At 32.9% G+C, this 21600-nt stretch overlaps 1 protein-coding gene across 1 annotated transcript; it reads right to left on the minus strand.

Annotated features, from left to right (window-relative positions):
- Positions 1-6509: 6509 nt before the first annotated feature.
- LOC115439778 lies at positions 6510-17652 on the minus strand. The gene is made up of 5 exons (XM_030163764.2): positions 17026-17652; positions 15305-16153; positions 14632-14773; positions 8944-9167; positions 6510-7058 (listed from the first exon to the last, which is right to left on the minus strand). Exons 1-5 carry the CDS (start codon positions 17164-17166, stop codon positions 6789-6791), a joined length of 1626 nt encoding a protein of 541 aa, XP_030019624.2. The 5' UTR covers positions 17167-17652; the 3' UTR covers positions 6510-6788.
- Between the last annotated feature and the right edge of the window lie 3948 nt (positions 17653-21600).

Below are 21600 nucleotides of genomic sequence, written 5' to 3' on the forward strand. Positions count from 1 at the left end.
ACTAACTATTCTATAACTAGATGAGGCATCCGAAATATAACTCAATTTATTTATACATAAGTAAATTAGTTTTTGACTGTCCGCTGTAAAGAACTCGAAATAACTAAAACTTCTGTACCACTAGTAAACCAGTTTTACTAGCATTTATATGTTGAAATTCTTTATTGAAAGGTCTCTCTGTGCTCATGTCCGAGAATAAAGTAGGCTATATATTAGTTCGGTTTATCTGCATATTATATATAATACATCTTAATGGATACAGTGTTGTTAAGTTTATATTTAAGTATGGAAAAAGTTGCTTTACTGATTAAAAGCAACAAAACTCCCCGAACATGTGTTCATGATTCCGAAATAGAACTCCATCTATAGCATTATTTTTTTTTATACTGTGACGGCATTATGACCCCACTGCACCTGATGGTAAGTGCAGTGGGTTTCCATCGAAAGACGACTGAGGAGAGATGACCACCCCTCGACAGTCGACATAATTATGTCGGTCTGTATACTTATAAAGAAAATGTTGCTAAGTGATAAAATTTTCAGAAATTTAGTTATCAATGCCATCTTTTTTACAATTACGTAATTAAGCAGATAAAAATCTTTGTTTTTTTTTTCGTTTTTTTTTCAATAAAACCTTTTGTATCAATTCGTCCATGAAAGTATAATGTCTACTTTCTTTGTATTTTGTCATGATTGATTAACATTTTACCATTATATTAATCATTTTCATAGAAAACAAAAGTACATCTAGAAAATATAAATTCTCGTTTAAACCTCGCAATCGATCATTCGTTGATAACATTGTGTTTCTATTCTTTATTGTGGAACTAGTCGGTCGAGCGGAAATTACTGTCATACCATCAATAAAACCATCAGAATGGGTACTCTGTAATGCATGATATATTAAAATACAACTGAAAATGTTAGAGATAAGCAAAATTCTCAATCACGTTAACTTGAAAGATATACTTATTCCAGTTATTTTAGTTTGAAAACCATATTTATTAATTTTTTTTTTTCATTTCAAAGATTAAACATCTTTGAAAAAAAAAAAGAATTTTCCAAATTGGATTAAAGGATTGAGTTCTGAGGTAACAAATACAAAAAAAATCGCATCGAATTGATAACCTCCTCCTTTTTTAAACTCGGTTAAAAGTACACTCACAGTGTAATTATATCGCTGCATCTTATTTTTCGTAAATTGGAGAAAAATTGTGTATGTTGACCTGCTTAATTACTTAATTTCCAGTTTAATGAGGGATATGTTAACCAGAAAGGTGAAACAAAGGTAAGCGTAACAGAGATAGAAACTTGCATTTGGTATTTGTATTATTCTTGCATCATCATATTATTTTAAATTACTTTGAATATTCTTTAAAAAAATGCAGGCGAGCTCTCTGAATTCTCATATAGTAGGTTCTTTGCACATCAGTTCTTTACATAAAGTAGTTGAGAAAATAAAGATTTTTAAAAATTCACTCCTTTAGCAGATTAAATCCCATTATGCATGCAAACGCGCCGTACACACTTATTTTTTGTCTATACAGCTCTTACTAATATTAACACGAAAGTTTGCAGATTTTAAGAAACTTCAATAAGATGAAAAACTTATAAATAGACAATGTCCTAAATAACTATTAAGATCTACCTTTTTTGTGCTGGATAGGCACATAGTGGGTTTTTTAGAAGAACCCCTTACAAAAACTAGTTCAATAATAAAGATTTTTTATGCCATATTACGGTTTTATACCATAGCCACATTTTCGAATAAAAAGCCTTGTAAACGACCGAAATGGTGCGTGAGTAATACCTTCCCACTACTTGACCGAAGCCCATAACAGTTGGTGTAAACGAGTGGACCAGGTCAAAGGTCACAAATCATGTGGAGATTGAATCGGCACGCGCCGGCACATCCGGCGCTCGCCCCGGGTCGGCCGGAATCAATAGTTATTGCATATTGCTACACTTTATATGACAAAGATTAATTTACGTACGCAGAACGGACAATCTTTAGAGGTTAGTCTTTACCGAGCACAGCACATTCGTTACTGAGATATGCGTATAAAATATATATAAACAGAACGATCAATAGGAAAATTGTAAGTATGTATAGTATAAAAACAATTTCGACCAATAGGAGGCTTACAGAACGCCTCTACAACCATCTCGGTTTTGCACGGGTAGCAGAGCACACATGCCTACATATTTCTGTCATAAAAAAAAATATACACAGAAACCTTCCTCTTGCATCACTTTGTTCATTGGTGAAAAATCAGTTCAGCAGTTTTTGAGTCAACCGCGTCCAGACCGACACGATGACGTTTGAGTCAAAATATAAGGTAATTATAATTAACTTAAAGCACAAACACATTTTATTTTTTTCCTTTTTAGAGGTTTTTCGTGACGAGGTTTATTTTTTTTTTGTTATAATATGTAAGGATTGTGACACTTCTTTCTCACCACCAAGTAGTGCCACGACTTGTAAGTCCTCTTTTGGAATGATTGTCCCACTGTTCAAAGATAAAAAGACGTCCTATGCATTTTATAAAAGGTTTAGTCTAGTATTTATATATTATTATATCATTTGACCTGTTCGTTTATTATTCCCATTTTAAAATAAATTTTTCACCCCAACACACAAAACAGGAACGACAAATGATTTCACCATTCTCACATATCTATAATTATTTGTCTAGTCTATGAAGTATAAAGGTTATTTATTCTTCGGCAAGTCGATTGTGTGAACGTAGTGATGTCACCAAGAAATCTATCGTATAGTAGAATGTTCTCCTTTATTTGTACACCAGTACCGATTTGTGCGGCATATTGTGTGTTTTATTTACTGGCTTCTGTATTCTTCTGGGTATAGTGTGTGTTATTGATGGCAAAATTAAGGTCCGACGCATATATGGTGGAGCGCAAAGATTTTTTTACTATCAAACTATTATCGACACTATGTTTATTGTAATTATAGTCAAAATCAATTAATACAAATAAATTCCTGCAGAGCAAGCAATACACTTATCTATAACAATATCTTTACCAAAATTACCTTCAAAACACTTTACACACACGTCTTTATAGCCGACGGGTACAAAAGTGCAACGATGGGAACAATTTCTCGCCGTGTCTGTTCCGTCCCATGATGTAATAGGGGGCGAGCCTACCTCCATATCTTCCACAAATTCCAAACTCCTGGCTGATACAGAGCAGAAAAACAAATATGAGAATGCAAGGGTATGTAAGGATAAGAGAGTAAGAGAAATGCATCGTTATTCTTACACTCTCAGCATTGCAATAATCTTTACTAGTACAAAATAAATCTTAAAATTTCCTCACAGCCCATTTATATTTCCACGAAGCTGCCCGTGTTTAATTAAAACGCCTTATTTTTACTGCAGACGAAAGAAAAACTCCATTAAACTTTGACATGGAGTGTCTCTGGTCGATGAAGGAAATGGAAATACCAACTTCTGTAGGACTGAGGGAGATGAAGAATTTCATTGCTATTTATGCAGGGACAATAAATCAAAACATTAAAAGAGTAACAGGTTTATTCCATGAACCCTAGATACTGATATTTTAATTATTTTTTAAATAAATATTTCTAGTCTAGGCATACTTCGTTATTACTCGTAATAAGACAAACAATATAGTATACTAACTTTTGCTCGCAGCTCCTCTTGCGTTAAAAAGTAAAGTTTAGCGCCTTCAAACAAACAAACTCTTTAAGCTTTATATATTAGTATGGATTATGTTAAAGAGATGTGGAAAGATTTGACGACTTTTTTTAACATGACATATGTTTGTTAGCCTGACAAGGGTCGGCTTATACAAACAATCCGGACTTTTGGGTCATCGCTTTAGGCGCTCGCAACCCTTGAAAAATTAGGTGACTATGCTGATGGCACTGATTAAGAACTTCGGTTCAAAACAGGCACTGGGAGAATCAGACATCAATGATTAAGGCTGAGCGTACTAAACAATCTATGCAATACCATCTACGGCACGCAGGCCGGAACTATTTGTAGGGTCGGAGGGACGAGGAACGCGGCGAGGTCCTTGGTGGCGAGGACGGAACTGCGGTAAAGTGTTTGAGTTGTAGGAACGTCTTACGATGAATAACCAGAATGATATCGTCTTCTGGAAGGGTTAGAACTGAACGCGGCCGTCTCCATCTAGCGCGGTCGAATAGAGAATTTGAAGACTGCTTTGCAACAGGTTTTTGAAAACCAAACTGTTGTAAGATCATTGTGCTCTATTACACTTTACCTGTTCAGCGTTTCAGCATCTAAAGTTTCTTGCAGATTCTCATAGTTAATACTGGTACATCTTTTGAGAAAAGGACAACTACAATACTCACTGATTTTATAGATTTTATGACTAGCTTAGCCTAGGTTTTTATTAGGTAATTTTTCAAGTGAACAAGAAAGAAAGGTTGGGTATTAATATATTGATCACTATCTGATAGTTACTTTGGAAATCTTTAGAAGAGGCCTATATTCAGCAGTAGAGTTCTAAAGGATGAAGTTGATAATATTGAACCGTCTCCAAAGAATATACTTTAACTATGAAAACTACGTAAAATATTATTTTTTGGGTACTTAAATTTAAATAATTAATTTTATAATCAGATTCTCCAAAAGCTAATTGCACTCCATTTAAGGAAAAACATATTAGTGTGCTGAAATTTGCTAAGTTAAATAAGAATGAAAGCTACGACAAAAAGATAGCGAGAGTTTTAAATGCTAATAATGCCTTTCTTCTACTTTCAAAAATATAAAGAAGCAAATGAAAACGAAAACGAACCATAGATAAAGGAAGAATGTTTAAATGAATAGAAAGGTATTTGAAACGGCCAAGCCTTTGTAATAAAATACGATAATTAATCCACAAAACCGCAATTTAAACAAATACCCGCGTCAATATCGCTTAATTTAAACGTTAAGGGTTAAAAATGGCAAGTTATTGTACAAAACCAGTCATTAGAGCCGAAACGATCTCGGGATATTCGAGAAGGCATCTGCTGTCTTAAATTACTAATTAGAAGCTACGGCTTTTTCAAAACGCTTCATGCAGGGTTGCCACTAATAATATTTTATTTCGCTCAACCTTTTGTTATTAAGAGTTGAAATTGAACAAAGATATAACTATCTTCCCTCTCTTGTTGTTTTATCGATCCATTTGTTCTGATACTCGTATGACTGTTGGAAATGTCACTATTATTAATTAGGTTAGGTTAGGTTATTTGTCGACAAAATTGATGTTTGTTGAGCATTACGAGCAATTTTGATAATTCAACAAAAAAATAAATAACTGAGTCATTTATCAAAAGAAATGCTAACTGTGCAGACAGACAAACACATAAACTGCATAAATCACTACATATAAATACTACTTAATCTCCACATAAATGTCGATCAACACAGCCCTACTTCTTCAGCGCCTGTAGGAAATTAGTAGCAATTGTTAATCTGCCGCGATAGAACAATTAATGGAGCAATGTTCCTTCCTTCGTTCTCGAATCAAGTCTTCTTCTTACTATGTGCTACAGATTAAAAATTATAGTCTTATTTTAAATCAAGCTGTAGAGATTACAACACAATTTGCAGAGTCAAACGCGTAATATAACTGCGCATCTACAACAAATTTTTGACAGCTTGATGTTCATAATATGATACTTCGATTCTAGGGGACCCTACGCCACAATGCCTTTTCTTTAGAGAGCAGAGACTTGTTACTTTGTCCGATTGAGCCCCTGCTTGTCTTCTTTTATTTCTTTTCCTTTCCTTAAAGGAAATACCAAAAGCCTCCTATTGCAGGAGTGGGAAGAGGAGATCACTAAACATCAGGTGATCCATTTGCATTTGCTAATTACTATGCTTACTGCTGTTATTTCTGTATTATCGTTTGGTTTAGCTATTGCTCAGAGTAAACGATCAGGCGCTTTATATTCAATACTATTTTATTTAAATTACATTTGGTTAAATATATAATATATCTTCTAGGTGTTTGAAAAATTGCATCTAAAGATGAAGATGAACAATTTACTTACATTTTTGGCAATGATTTATTAACTGCTCTTAAAAATAAACATAATTATGTGTACATTATAATATTTTAATGACTTTCTGCAAAACAAAACTTGTAATATAAGGATAAAAATAAAAACTTCCCTTATACCTTAAGACCATAATTAATAATTAAAATTAAATCTCAAAATTCATGGACTTCGAAATAAAATGTTCTTCAATTTTATAATAGGGTAGTTGAATTTTTTTTAAATATATTAATCACAAATGTATATTAAAAAACCAAAACTATAACGGAAAAAGAATTTTGAAAATCCACACAATACTAAATAAATTTCAAATAACAGTCATAGCAAACTGTGACGTCATCAAGTGTCACCGGCCGAAACAATTCATACTTGAGAAAGACATAAAAGCATATCCGCATTTGCCTTCACAATATTTTAAATATTTACAGCTGCTTTATTTTCCAATCAATTTTGACGATGATTTCACAGAATAAATTCGTTTTCGTATTATTTTCTGTTACATGTAGAATAATGTACAAAAATAAACATAGGACACTACCCTATATGTCTTCATGGGGTAAAATTAAACCCACAGGTCGCTTTACAAGGTCAAGAATCGAAGGGACTCCTATTTACCAGACAACAAACCCGTAATAAATTGTGACAGATTAAAAGCTGTTTATTCCAAATCTTAATTTTCAATCTTAACTCTACGTCATAAGACTGAAATTAAAAAGCATCCCTAAATTTACACTTTGCAAATAGGAACTGGTATACTACTTGGACTTTGGTAGTAATGTGGTGTCTCAGTGAGTGTGGTAGCTCCAATCACGCCACCTTCCGCCACCAACAAGAGGCGCTTCTTCTGATGGTGGCGCAACAACGAGCCGATGCAGGTGAACGTCCGTTCTCCGCGGCGAGAGAAGCCCAAGGCCAGCCGTCCGTCAGATCTCCTACGAACACCTACGTTGTGGACGCCTCCAGAGCAAGCCACGGTTAAGGTGTACGCGTGGGTCGTCTAAAAATAAATCAATACAGTAAATACAATTTAAGTAAAATAAGAACTAACGACAGATTAATAAGGTTGATTATAAATTTATTTATTAGGCAATGATTTTTATTAGTAATATTAATTGTATTGCTCTCAATGATGATCATTGATCTCATTACAATACAAGGCGTAAAATATTAGAACGGACAACTGTCTTCGTTTACAGTAGCTTGTAATAAACCCATCACAACATTTTAATCAATCAATTTACAGCGCAAAATCAGCAACAATTAACCCCCAGTTTTAATATTAGCCCCTACCAATACCGGGTGTTCGATAATTTCACACGTACCGTAAAATTGAATATTTACATACAAATGACGTTGGATACGTTTTCGTTAGTGAGCCAATAGAGATTAGAGCCACACGACGAACTCAATTACTGTTCGGGCTACCGGCGGCGCGGTGGGAGCAGGCTTCCTTTAACGCTCAATCTTTTCCGAGAAATTAATGTAATGATAGGTTCTGTATATATTTTAAATTATAATTCCTTTTCTTTAGACTTTACACCAATAAGAAGTTAATGCGATAGCCTTGTTATATTGTGTATAATATACTGTCCATTTTCGTATAGAAATGATTTATATATACCTACGGTTTTAATTATTCAGCTATACTAAAATAACTTCCAATCACACGCAATAAGCTAGAAGCTACTTCCCAATATAATGCTTACACACGTAAAACAATATACTGTAAGCTACTTTCTAATATCATTTAATGCTTTCTTACATAAAAATCTAGCCCACAAATCTAAAGATGCTGAAAATACATAGTAAATTTCCAAATTTCCCGTCCAATTTCACAGCGTAATATAATTCTGTACGCGCCGAAGCATAGAATTATAGCGAAAGATATCATGTACAATTTAATACATATTACTAAGGAATTAACCCTCATAACGTGGACGTTTGCGTTTTATAACATTTTATTGGTTTACTTGGTATTTTGGAATTTCAAGGTATGGGATTTTGAAAGTTATTACGTTTAACATTAGTCTTTATTGCTTATACTATGAAGGGGTATGATCTGTAAAATCTTTAAACAGCGCAAAGAAGAAAGGCAAGGAATTATAGTATTTTTGGGTAACGTTTTTTTCTCAGGTTTTTTTTTTCAGTTATAGAAATTATATGAACCTTTGATTGACAAGATATTGTCGTTTTAAATTTATAACTAACTCAGTTGAGTTTGGTATGTCTCCAAATAATTAGTTTCCTTCATTATTTAACCCAACATTCCATTATAAAGACACAATACAAAGAGGTTTATACAAAAACCAATCGTACCCTAAGTATGTAATTACGTACGAACAGATTTGGGAGCGTAATCTCAGCACAGATCATTTATTATCGTGTAATATTATCATTAGAGATTACCTGTTCTATTGTACCCGACCCTTGATTGTGACGTATTCTTGTTTCCACATTTCCTTTTGTAATTGTTGTATCTATTGTTTACACGGTTCTTATTTAATGGACAATAAGTATTATTTTTGTTAAACACATTTCCCTGTTGGTTCTTGATTTTTATTAGAAAAATATCTCTCTATTATCCTAACCTATCCTAACCCATCCTTTCACTTGGCTAAAAATCTTCGTTAGATTGAAAATATTGACATTCCAATCTACCTAGTAGTTTTAATGATTGTAAAACATTTATTTGTATAGTCATTAAAATTACTATAAAATTCGATATCCTTACGAAATTATTTCAAAAAGTCACTCATAAATTTTTTTTCAGCTATTGGAAAAACAGAGCCAAAGATTGAGCTCAATGCGCACTTTGACAAAGACCTAGCTCAGAAGTATAAACAATACTAGTATACGCTGATAATGAATCTCTAAATACTAACCTGGCTGGAAGGTCTCAGCACAAACATGCCATCCGGTTGTCCCCTCAATAAATTCTCCGCCTCAGTCCGATCTATGTTCATGTAATAGGGTTCATTTTCCACTGGCACTGGGAGTGGCCGGTCCACCATACTTCTACTCTTCTCCGTCCATCGATCTGAGCTTGGAGACGCAGTCTTCTGGGACTCGCTGTCCGAGTCTTCGGACTCAATCGCGACATTTGTTTCTGTGGAGAAAGTTGCTAAATAAGATATTGTTACATTAAAAACGAACACAAACACATATACGCCTTTAGCCAAAGGGATATGCAGAAGTGCAACCAGGAGACTCACTTTTTGCTAAGACAGTTTTGACCCACGATACGATGGCCTATCGCCATATCGGGCACAAATTTCAGACTCTGAGCTGTTACTGAGCAGCAAAACCGTATGAGTATAGTAATCTTAACAATCTATTTTTGAGGATGAATAATTTAGATAACTACAATGTTCCCAATGAATTATTTAGGTTACCTTCATTGACAACAAGTGAAAAAAGTCGCTAAAAACGTTCTTATTTTAAGCGACTTACAGCCTACATGCCATTTACCTAAGTAAAACTTTCCAATTTCACGTCCACTTACACCATTCTTACCTGTAATAACGCCAGTTAGACAATGCATCGTATTACAAAAGAAGTCTGCGACGACCCCGCCCAGCCGCACGCCCAAATTGTACATCAGAGGTACGCTCACTTTCAACCACCAACACATTGTATCATTTCACAACACCGCTGACTGCCATATTCAGTCCATATTTCTATTAATACATAAACTAATAAAGCTGTTTTTATTTGCACTTCATAATTTTAATATTCGTGGTCAATCTTAAATGACGTACGTTAATATTTAATACGGTATTGAAAATGTGAACAACTCACAAAGATTGCCAGAAATAATTGACTTAAATATTCTACAATAAACTGCGTTTTCTGGCAATCGACTGCATCTATTTCCAGTTGCAACGAAAATAATATTCCTCAGTTTTGTTTATATTCCTGAAAGTAATAACTGCCGAACAATACCCATATATCTATAAATTGGTGTATATATTACTGTTCTGATGACCGATCATATTTGAACAGCAAAGTTAAACGACGGGCGTATGAAACAAAATTTCTTAATTGTCATTATAAATCAATAGTTTTACGAACATATGAACGAAGAACTCTGATACTGGAGCTTTTTTTATACCTTTTTCCTAAAAGAGTTTTACGCATATAATTTAGAAAAGAAGTATTGAACTCAGTTCGTGAAGCTCTTAATTTCCAAAGCATATTTTTGAAACGATACTTCTATCTATCTCATTATAAGAAGTGTTGATACCAAGACTGAAACGCCATTGTAAAACCCCTTAATGACACTCGAAAGGAATCCAATTAACACAATAATATTCACCTCTCTAAGCACCGCATAAATATTAAAACGAAAGATATAAAATAAGCTACAAAGCCATCAATCATCTTTATCGTGTAAAACAAACTGAATTCAATTACCAAACTTAAAAAATTACATTTCGTTGAATACAAATGATGAAATCTGAATAAATTTTAATATGTAACAAGGACGCGGACTTTCACCAGTTGTCATTTTCTTTATCAATATTAAAATAAATTAATTTATAGACTTTTGTAATATGGCGGCATTCTGGGTTCCAATTTTACAGATAGAGCTGTGCGACTTTTGCAAATTAGTAAAATTCTATTGAAAGAATATTGTAATTGGTAGAAATCTATGTTCTATTGCGAATTCATAAAGTATATTATTATATTATATATCTATCTTTTCCATAAATATATTCAAGTCTTAAACGTACAGTCTAAAATCTTAACAAGGATTACAAAACACCACGCAAGTTCCGTCATCTGCTGCTGCTGTTATTTCCAACATCAGCAAATCGTAGTAGTGTAATATATCTCGGCAAAAAGTTTATAACATCTGCGAAACGCCTTAAAAGCAAAATATGAGACGTCTAATTGAGACAAAATTACTGTAACAAGAATTACGCATGAGTCAACTAGCCGACTCATTGTCTGCGTCAAAATCTAATTGATTTAGCTCGTCGGAAACTACTTTCTCTACAAACACTAAAGACAACGCTGCGTTATATCTGAAAGACACTAATATTTGATGATAAGGTCTAGAATGGCAATTAAGCCAGACAATTCGATTAGCTGATCAAATATTTCCTAACAAGTATATATTTTATCATATTTGGAACAGAAGAAACAGGGTCACGCAATATTGTGTTCTATTTAAAATTTACAAATATTCTGTAAGTTGAATGTACAAGATTTTACACCTTCCTAAGCTAATAAAATCCCGTAGACATAATTCAATGTAGATATTATTATGTAGGATTATAATTTAATATTTTTTTAAAACAAATAATTAAATATTCTTAAGAATCACTTATTTTGTAGTTTTGAACTTAATTGCACCTTTAAGTTGTATAATAATAAATCCTATGTAATACGCATTATGTTGATTCGTGTAATAACAATATTTCACTTTCAACTTGATTTGCAACAAACACTTTTAATTGATCAATATTATTATTTAATTATGTATATTTGTCACTGTTTTTTAAATATTTACGTTACACGAGCACACACTTGTTGTAACTGTAAGTCTGTAAACAAATTGTGTATCCCACAAAACTGATCGTTTTTTTGTTTCATTATCAGGGACAAAAGAAATACTAAATAAGCTTTTGTAGAGTTGTAAAGATGTTTATCGACATCGATGATTAATCTAAATAGGAGATACATAAACTGCATATTATTTTTTTACGTAATGATTTATGACCAAACCTTGATTATTCTTAACAGAATGTACTTAATAGGCAAATAAATACGATTATCATGTATTTTAAATTTCAACTTCATTTTATAATTTTATTTCACAATTCGTAACAGTTAAAATATAACTCACTAGGTCTTGTTGGCCTCCTAAAATCATATTCGTTTGACAAGAACTACCATCTGTAACTATCAAAAGACGTTTATTTTTTATGAGTCATGTTTTTAATTAAAACCTAAGGTCGATATACAGATGTATAAAATATATTTATCGATATCTCCGGAGCTCGTCATCACTAAACATTACCCCATCTGACACATGTGCGTGTAATAAATAAAAAAGTATATGAGAAAGTGGAAGTAGCCCTTATTGTGTTATAGATATGCATTTATGTCTCCTTTAGGAGCTACTTCCCGTGTTGGCTTGAAACGAAACCCACGATGATTTTTAATAGTTATAATGTTACAAATACTTAAGCTTTGAGTAAAAGCTAGGTAAAATATAAGACTCAAAAGTTCAGCGTGTTAATACACAAAAAATGTATTTTAGGAATTGAAGCACAGAATTATACATTTTTTATATTGCTATGAATGCCGAGACGTGCTTGCCATTCGCCTGATGTTTAGCGATACGACCGCCCATAAACAGCAGAAACACCATCCAACACCTTGAATTACGAAGTAATGTTTGTTATTCCAACTAGTTGCGCATTGTCTACTCTTAGGGGAATAAAAGGTGTCAATGTGTATAAATTTGTGTTTGTAACACGCAATTTTACCAACATTATAGTCATTATAATGTAGATAATATGATGTGTGCTTTGAAACATTATGATATGCATGTTCGGCGCCGGTCCAATTTATGAATGGCCGATACATTGGCGCGGTTCTCCGCTTATTGGATTTGCTAATTCCATTGAGCTGAACTAGAGCGGTGATGCCAGCCTCTCTTACACCGCAGCGGCATCATACCATTATAAATCATATAAGTAAAATTTTACAAATCACACATTACGATTTTCTTTCCCAACGACGTAGGCAAAGGTCCACTTCTGTCTATCTGGTACCAACCAGGACAGCCAATTTTCACCGTGTGTATTCCGTCCTACTATATGATAAGGGGGAACCTATCGCCATACATAGTATCACACCTCTATTCCATAGGGGTAGAGAGTATGGATTACCACTTTGCACGATTCTGACCTATCGCCATATCGGGCAAAAATTCCAAACTCCGTACTGATACTGAGCATAAAACTCTAGAAGACTGCTCGATCCGGGATTTAAAGGGACCTCATAGCGGTGGTAGTATAGCAAACGAATTACGTCACCATGGTATCCAAATTTAAACAGCAATAATAATAGCGTAAGAAGTACTCTTACTAATATACCATTTGCGAAGGTTTGGATGTGAGAAATAAATCCAGGCTTATCTGAACGGATTTGATACATAATCATTGTTCTAAATTAGTACATGAGTACATAGCTATATCCCGAAACAGGATACAGTAATATTTTTATCAGAGATAAGTACTGCCAAGAGTTCCAAGCGCGCGAAACCGCGAGAAACATCTAGTAGATGTATTAAAATAACCATAGATTACTATTTAACAATGTAACTGTGTAAAAAAAATCGATTTGTATACATTTATTTATTTATTTCTATTAAGTTTTATGTCAGTTATTTGTGTCAGTAAATGTTCAAAATTAGTCCAATTTTAATTTTCAATATTGATACGATCCAAAATACATTACCTACGAAGATAAACATACCTACGGTTGGATGGGTGATCCCCTGCCTATAAGCCGTGTCAGAAATGATGTAGAATGAGATTATTCCACATTATGACACCGCGCAGACGCGATTTTGATGCTTCTAATTCAATATCTTTCTCGGACATGGACCGCATAAAATTTATTTCGTTAATAAAAATATAATTTTAGGGATACAGTGCCATATAAATTTTATTTGGTTATTATTATACATATACATAACTATATGTACCCATATATATAGGGACAATATTTTATGAGTTATAATTTGGGAGGTTGTAAACTTTTGAATGCGATAGCCAGTACGTTCTGGCCTTTGATATTTTCATATATTTATTTCTAGGGTAATAGGGCAATATATACTGAATTCTTAATTAGTCTATGACTACTGCTCTTCATAGTTACTAGATCATCGACATCAGCAGTAGATTCTTCTTACTTATAAACTTGTTTTAGCGTTAAGAGGTGGGTAAGAATTGCTTAAATAGCTGTCAAAGACATCACTGGTTCCAGGTTCAAAACCTTCTTAAGAGGCAAGGTAGCGGGTTGTGATTTACAGTTGGTCGAGTAAATTTGTGTTTTAACTAAGCATAGCTTTGCGAATTTTTTATAAGTAAGAAGATATACAAGGTCATTTTGACATTGCGCTAATAAATGAAACCACTTACTCATCTTTACCTCTACTAACATTGGGCCAAAAATCTTTTTTAGTTTAATGCGAATATAGTGTTCGCGTAAGTGTGTTTCTGTCACAGTGATTTTGCCGCTGCGAAGAATTCTTTTATAGTGGTGGCATTAGTACGTGTAAAATGTAAATATAAAATTACTTTTTATTTATATTTATTTTGACCAAAATTTACTTTTTATTTTACATCTACAGTTTGAGTTAATTATTGTAAAGTGTTATTTTGAAGAAGATAATTATGGTCCGATTTAGTAACGCAAAACCAAAATGGTCCTGGGTATCATCAGCATAAAAGAAAAGTTTTTTTTACAATTAGTAAATCAAATCTTAGAAAAACTCTACGCATAAGGGTAATATTACAAAGATAAAATGATTGAACTGATTACATACGTACCTCTTCGCAAGCCAAATGTGTTTTCGAAGATGCTCATGATGTAGCCAAGGATGGAATCATCTTTCTGCCTATTGTACTGCACGTCCATATAGTCTTTTGAGACTTGTACTGGCTCCAGATAATCTTCCACGGGCAACTTTGTCTATAATATAAATATATACAGTAAACATATTCAAAACTTTAAAACGCTTCTACACATTGACTTCATTGGAAATATTCATTATTCTTTATTTAAATAAAAAAAAAACGTTTCCTGAAACGGAGCTAAACGTTTAAGGTGACGTGAAATTTAAAAAAAAATCATCTTCTTTTGTGGCTGACTGTACAAAGACATAATACTTATGTATTGTTATAGTCAATTACTTAAATATTAGAATCGATAACGGATCGAAAAAATTAATATGTTCATTTTAAATTGTTACTTTTCACATACAAGAAAGAATAATTCCATTCATCATTCTTGATATTCCGTATTCAAAATGTTAAAAATAAAATATTTCTTTCATTTGCCATGACAACTTTAGACTTAGAACTTACGATAAAAGGATTTTAGCTACACTTTACTACGAATTATTTTAAGTACCACAATCCAACAAGACCGATCCAACAGAATAAGATCCACCAGGAAGTCCTTAAAGAACAAAAATATTTTTAACATCTGATTACAACTTACCCGGTCTTTTCTATCTTCAACTTCACTTTGTCTATTAACGTGCACTGAATCATACATATTGCTCATACTGTCACCATTCTCATATATATTTGACTCTTTATCATTTACTTCAATTTTATTATCTTCTACCACAACTTCTTCAGGTCTCTTTAAGAACGGTATTTTGAAATTCTTAAACAAATTTTGAAATTTTACAATTCGTGGCGTCACAGTAACTGAATCAGCTGTTGAATTTCTTAAAACAGTTTCTTTTTGTGTCTCTTCTACTTCATTATAACAGAGGTCTTCGTAAAAGTGGTCTTCTGCATATTTATCTGTTAATTCTTCTGCGGTTGCTAATGATTTGTATTTAGTTCTGCTATCTTGTTTTTTGAATGGTTTGTTAAGGTAAAATATGCTGTTTCTTTTCATAGGATAGTACCCTCTATCGCTAACTTCTTTGGAGCTGCGTGACCGTAGATCGAAAATGGGATAGTCGTATGAACTTAGCCTGAAAAGTTTTCTAGCCTTTTTGGGAGATGTGGCACTCATAGGTAAATACGAAGGAACCGTTTTGTCTAGTGATTTTGTTTGATTCCTGTATAAGAAACTTTTCGCTGGCACTATTCTCTTCAATAATTCTTCGATACTGTTTGTTGGTACCACAGCATTTTCTTCTTTTGATTTCTTGCGAATCACTGTTTGGTATTGACTTTCTATTGATTCACGTTTTTTAAGTATATCTTCGTTCTTATTTGTATCAGCATTGAGATATTTGTTGGAATTAAGTTTCAGATCTCCGATAAAGGATATGAATTTCTTAGCGTTGACTTTTGGTCGCCATAATTTCACTATGCCTTCAGTAATGTCCTAAAATTAGTATATAAACTATTATACTTCAATTAGTCCACTATACATTCAAATAGCTAGTACAATGAGTAACATTACTATAATGAAGTTTTATCACATTTTGTATCCACACGTATTATCAGAAAAAGTGACCTTAGAAGAAAATAGTTGTAGAACGAAAGTTTTAATTAAGGGTCTTGAGCGTGCCATCGGAAACCCAAGGATTAGAAAGTTCAACATAACGATGTTTAATAATTATAGTTTCCAAACCTAATAAGTAAAAGTACCGAACGCCGAAAAACATATTATACACTTGAATATATTGTCTAGTAAAATTATCGCATGGTTGTGTTAAATACGTAATAAATGGAATACAAGTAAAACTTTAAAGTAAACAGCTCAAAAATACGTCTTTCTTAAATTTCAAAGCTGGAAATCATCAGTCATAATCCAAAAATATCTTGATGCATTGCACCATTCTATATACATATAATAATAATAATAATATCGGCCCTGTATTATATACTTGCCCACTGCTGAGCACGGGCCTCCTCTACTACTGAGAGGGATTAGGCCTTAGTCCACCACGCTGGCCTAGTGCGGATTGGTAGACTTCACACACCCTCAAGATTCCTATAGAGAATTTCTCAGGTGTGCAGGTTTCCTCACGATGTTTTCCTTTAACGTTAAGCAAGCGATAGTTCACAAAGAAAACACACATAATTTAAGAAGAGTCAGAGGTGTGTGCCCTTGGGATTTGAACCTGCAGACATTCGTCTCGGCAGTCCGTTCCACATCCAACTAGGCTATCGCCGCTAAATACATACTGTTACAAAATATTTTCTAAGGTTATATTTTTCAATATTGTTAATACAACTAGTATTAAAACTTACCAATAATTTCCTGCCATCCACTTGTTTTTCTTCCACAAAATCAACAAATTCATCCATATCCCATCTTTTTAATATTTTCACAATGCCATCCGTATCCAAATCATCAATGGTTTTACAATATTTTTTATCTGATTTATCCATATTTATTTTACATTCACTTTTACTATTATCCACTAGAAAATCGAAGTTACTTTACTCTACATTCTTTGAATTATTTACGTAGTTTTATTTTAAACTCACTGCTCAAACTTTCATTACGTTGTTCTCAACAACTTTTTACACCTTTGTTTTCCACTTTTTATTCTTGATATAGTCGTAATTCAGAGTCCCATCATTTCTTAAACTTTATATGTATAAGAATAACTATTTACATCTTTGTCATCATTTTCAATTTTTATTCTTGATAGTCATAATTCAGAATTCCATTATTTCTCAAATCTTATATTAGACGTTTCTCAAACACCATTAAATACTTCCACAGGCACTAATTTCAATACAAAACATTTTTCGATTATAAAGTCAAATACTTTTCTCTAAACAACCTTCACAGTAAATAAAACCACAGTTTCAAAACTTTTATGTATAAAAGGATTTACACAAGGTTTCGGTCAGTCCGGCTCGCGTACTGCGCCGATGAGATAATTCTGAACGGAGTCCGAATGGTCTAATTGGCTTAATTGAACGTGCTAAATACTGGTCCTGATGTCACGACTTTGGTTTTGGGTTTGTTTTCTATTACATATTTTGTTATTGGTATTATTTGTGGGTGCAAATCAGAACTCGCTTTTTGATTTAAGATTACTCGTTAGTAATTTAATTATTCAGAACTGTGTTTATGTTTAATACCGTAAAGGAACCGTACCTATTCCGTAATGGTACTGTTACTTTAAAGGAAATCATAAGTGTTTTCCAATGAATAGCTAGGGACCATCACGATCACATCAGCTTTCAAACAAAAAACCACATCAAAGATCACAGAGACTATGATGTTACAGACACATACACCCCTCTTTTTCAGTCAGGTTGTGAAAACATAGCACACTATGCTCTTTTTTTATATGAATTAATGATAAAGGCAATTCTTTCCCTTATTGCACGATCATATCATTATAAGTGCCAGAAGATAGGAAATATCCATTCTATTTCCATCGTAAGAATATCCAATAATGACTTGTTAGCTTAAATTATTATATGCATTTATGGTATTCCAAATATAAAAAAGAATCAAAACAGCTTTATTAGCAGTGTGTTGTTCAATGAGGCGTGAAATTAATATTGTCAATATTTCTTACATTTTATTTTTATTTTGAAACAGTACTGTCAACTGGAGTATATAAGGATGAACGGGTAAACAGGACAATGCACATTGAGTTAATTTAATTACACAGACAAACTCATATTACTCTAATCAAAATCAATTATCTGTATTCATTTTCTATAAATATTGCCAATAAACGAACTATAAATAACAAATCTTTATAATAATCACAAAAGTACTTTCATCCCTATTCGACTGACTGGACCATGATCAAAGAATAATATATCCTAAGTCGCAGAACATACAGTTCATATATTAACTGAAGTGCGCCAGCGAGTGGTTATGATAACCCGGATATGAAAATTCCAAGTCCCTTTGTGCCTTAAGGACGGCACAAAGCGGTTATCCGGTTAATCATACTGTGTTATGGTCAAAGCATTTACTAGAGCAAATTATTCGATAATTTCTTACATCAGTATGAAAGTCTATATATGGAATGATTCACTATTCCAAGTCTGTTTTTCGACTTTTCTCTGTCTTCATCTATCAAACCATTAACAATTAACACAAAACAAACAATACATGAATGAATGCCAAGCTTTTTATGGAACGTAATGACGGTCGTAAAATTATAATAATATTAGCTTTTGCTCGCGGCTTCGTTCGCGTGAAGCAGTTTTCCGGGATAATTTTTCTTCCGACTTAATATGTATCGTTATATTATGACCAAATTACACAAAATCATTATAAATTGTAGCCTATGTGTTATTCTGATGTATAACCAATATTACTTTAAAGTGCATCCAAATCCGTTCAGTAGTTTTTTCGTGAAAGAAGAACAAACATACATCCATCCTCACAAACTTTCGCATTTATAATATTAGTAGGATATATAATAACCATGAACAGCATATATTCAAACAAATTGCTCTAACGAAATACATCAGCTTGCCGATATCTCTTGATTGGTTTCAAATGAACCAATTTGTTCACCGACGCCACCTCTCCCCACCTGACTCCCATATTAACTAGCTGTACGAGTAACGTTCACACATAATTGCTGTAATGAAAACATCATATTAATCAACGTGCTCGATATCTTGACAGCTTATCGACCATGTTCGTTAAGGTTTCTATTACTTCTTAGCTTAGAAGTTATTCGTAGCTAATAGAGACTACAATTGTGTATCATGAAAGTTTTTAGTTGATGTTGTTTAAAAATATCGAATGCTCCCGAAGAATGTTTTGATTCTTAAAAGCAATCGGATTAGTGGTTTTCAAAAAAAGAATTTCGTATAAATTGCTTAATTACTTTTTGACTATAATATTGTTTTTCCTACAATATAGTATTTAAATATACACAGTATGTTATTTTTTACGAAAACCATTTTATCTCCTTTTATTTCATATGCTTCTGCTATAAATTAAACCCACTGGCAACTATTAGCATTTCGGTACAAGTTGAAAAACTTTTACTCAAAGGTGATATTATATTAATTACAGTATTTAATTTAAGTTATTAATAATAAAAAATATGGTGCAGTATTCTCCGCGCAGGTCGCGGGTTAAATGAACTCCACAAGACGAGCTCTTTTTAAATTGTTCTCAGTGTGTGGTCCCACTGCTAGCGATTTATTAACGTATTTATATAATAATTGTCAATTTTTACGAGTCTTTAGTGTTTAATATAGTATTTATTTTCCATCATTTATAGACGAGAATAACGAAAGTGTCATCTCTTTATGTTATTCTGCTATTTCGATTTGAAAAAGTTGTAGCTAGTGGAATATTTGGGTTTTAAATGAATATTCACGTCAGTCGTTTAATTTATTTTAATATAAATTTAAATCCAGCATACTGTTATTGCTACGTTAATCACGTGGTGTCGTATATTTATGATAAAAGGATCAGTGGGTATGTACTTCCATGTACTAGTAATCTTTTTGTTATAAATTAGTAAAATGTTATAGGTATTTCTATGTTCATTACCGGTTACGCTAGATTCCGATGATTCAGACGGGTTCTAAGTAATCACTTTACCAAATTCTTTACACACTTTCACATGAATTAAATTAACAGGATAATAACTGAGAAACTACATAAAAATTGCACTCTTATCTTTCCGCTAAACGCTGTTATTGGAACCATACCCAATTACTGCCAAGTCTGATACTTAAGTTAATAGGCAGCGGTTATTATCGCTCCCAGGGCATTAAGAGGTGTTAGCGAGCTGTGAATTTGTTGTAATACGTATAAGTTTCGTTGTTTGCTTAGGACTTAGCGAAATTCAATTAAAACCCTTTTGAGTTGTGTTGCTAGCGATGCGTATGATGTGTTTGAGAGGATACCACTTTTAGGTGTTCTATTATGTATAGTGATATGTTTTTGACAGAGTAGAACCACAACGTTATAAAAATAATGTTATAAAAACCTCCGTTTTGAATTGTGATTTTTAACTTGATACTTTACTATAATAACTTACTTCAAATCATGTATTTTGATACTACACAAATTATTACTACTATTACTAATTACTAATTAAAATAACTTTAGTTTAAATGATAGCATTTAAACGAAAGTTATTTTAATTTGCTCGCAGCTCTGCCCAATAGATGTGTTTCCGTGATACAAATAAACTTCAGAACTCAATAATGTGGCTTTCTGTCGATGAAAGAATTTTTAAAATCAGCACAATAGTTTCAGAAATTTCGCCTGTAAGTACACAAAGTACCAGACAAACTTAATCTCTTTAGAACTTTACCACTTTGCATATTTGCCGCTTTAATTGTATCTATAGGTTGAAAAACTACAACCACGTTTTTCCCGAAGTAAAAAGAATTATAAGGCTGGTCTTGACACTTAATAAGCAACTTTATGACGTATTGTATAAAGTAATAATGACTAAATATGATTTGGTTCAGGCGTTGTAAAAATATGATAAGTAGAAGTATAGTAAATTTAATCATGCAATCTATTTTCATTCGTATTGCGCCCACGTTTAGGCTTAGAATGTCACAAATGAGAGATTGAAACTTCATAGATTTTATACACCTCAAACAGACGGTAAACTACATAGGATGGGTAAGAGAAATTATAAAGTATAGCCTAAGAGTTATTATGATGTATAACCAATATTACTGTAAAGTTTCATCCAAATCCGTTCAGTTTTTTCGTAAAAGAGGAACAAACATACATACATCCATCGTCACAAACTTTCGCATTTATAATATTAGTAGGATATTGTCGACTCCGCATACAGTGATTTTAAACAAAACGCTGTAATTGTGACCACACCCGACATCCCTACAGGACCGCAT

Source organism: Manduca sexta, chromosome 18, assembly GCF_014839805.1.
Source record: "Manduca sexta isolate Smith_Timp_Sample1 chromosome 18, JHU_Msex_v1.0, whole genome shotgun sequence".
NCBI classification, from domain to species: domain Eukaryota; kingdom Metazoa; phylum Arthropoda; class Insecta; order Lepidoptera; family Sphingidae; genus Manduca; species Manduca sexta.

What these genes read in the sequence shown, in the direction of transcription:
- LOC115439778 (XM_030163764.2), bottom strand. Translation starts at nt 17,166, where the DNA reads ATGGATAAATCAGATAAAAAATATTGTAAAACCATTGATGATTTGGAT. An exon ending in TTGAAGATAGAAAAGACCGG is followed by an intron (nt 14,774 to 15,304) that starts GTAAGTTGTAAT and finishes TTTATATTATAG; the next exon opens with ACAAAGTTGCCCGTGGAAGA. An exon ending in TGCTGAGACCTTCCAGCCAG is followed by an intron (nt 7,059 to 8,943) that starts GTTAGTATTTAG and finishes ATTTATTTTTAG; the next exon opens with ACGACCCACGCGTACACCTT.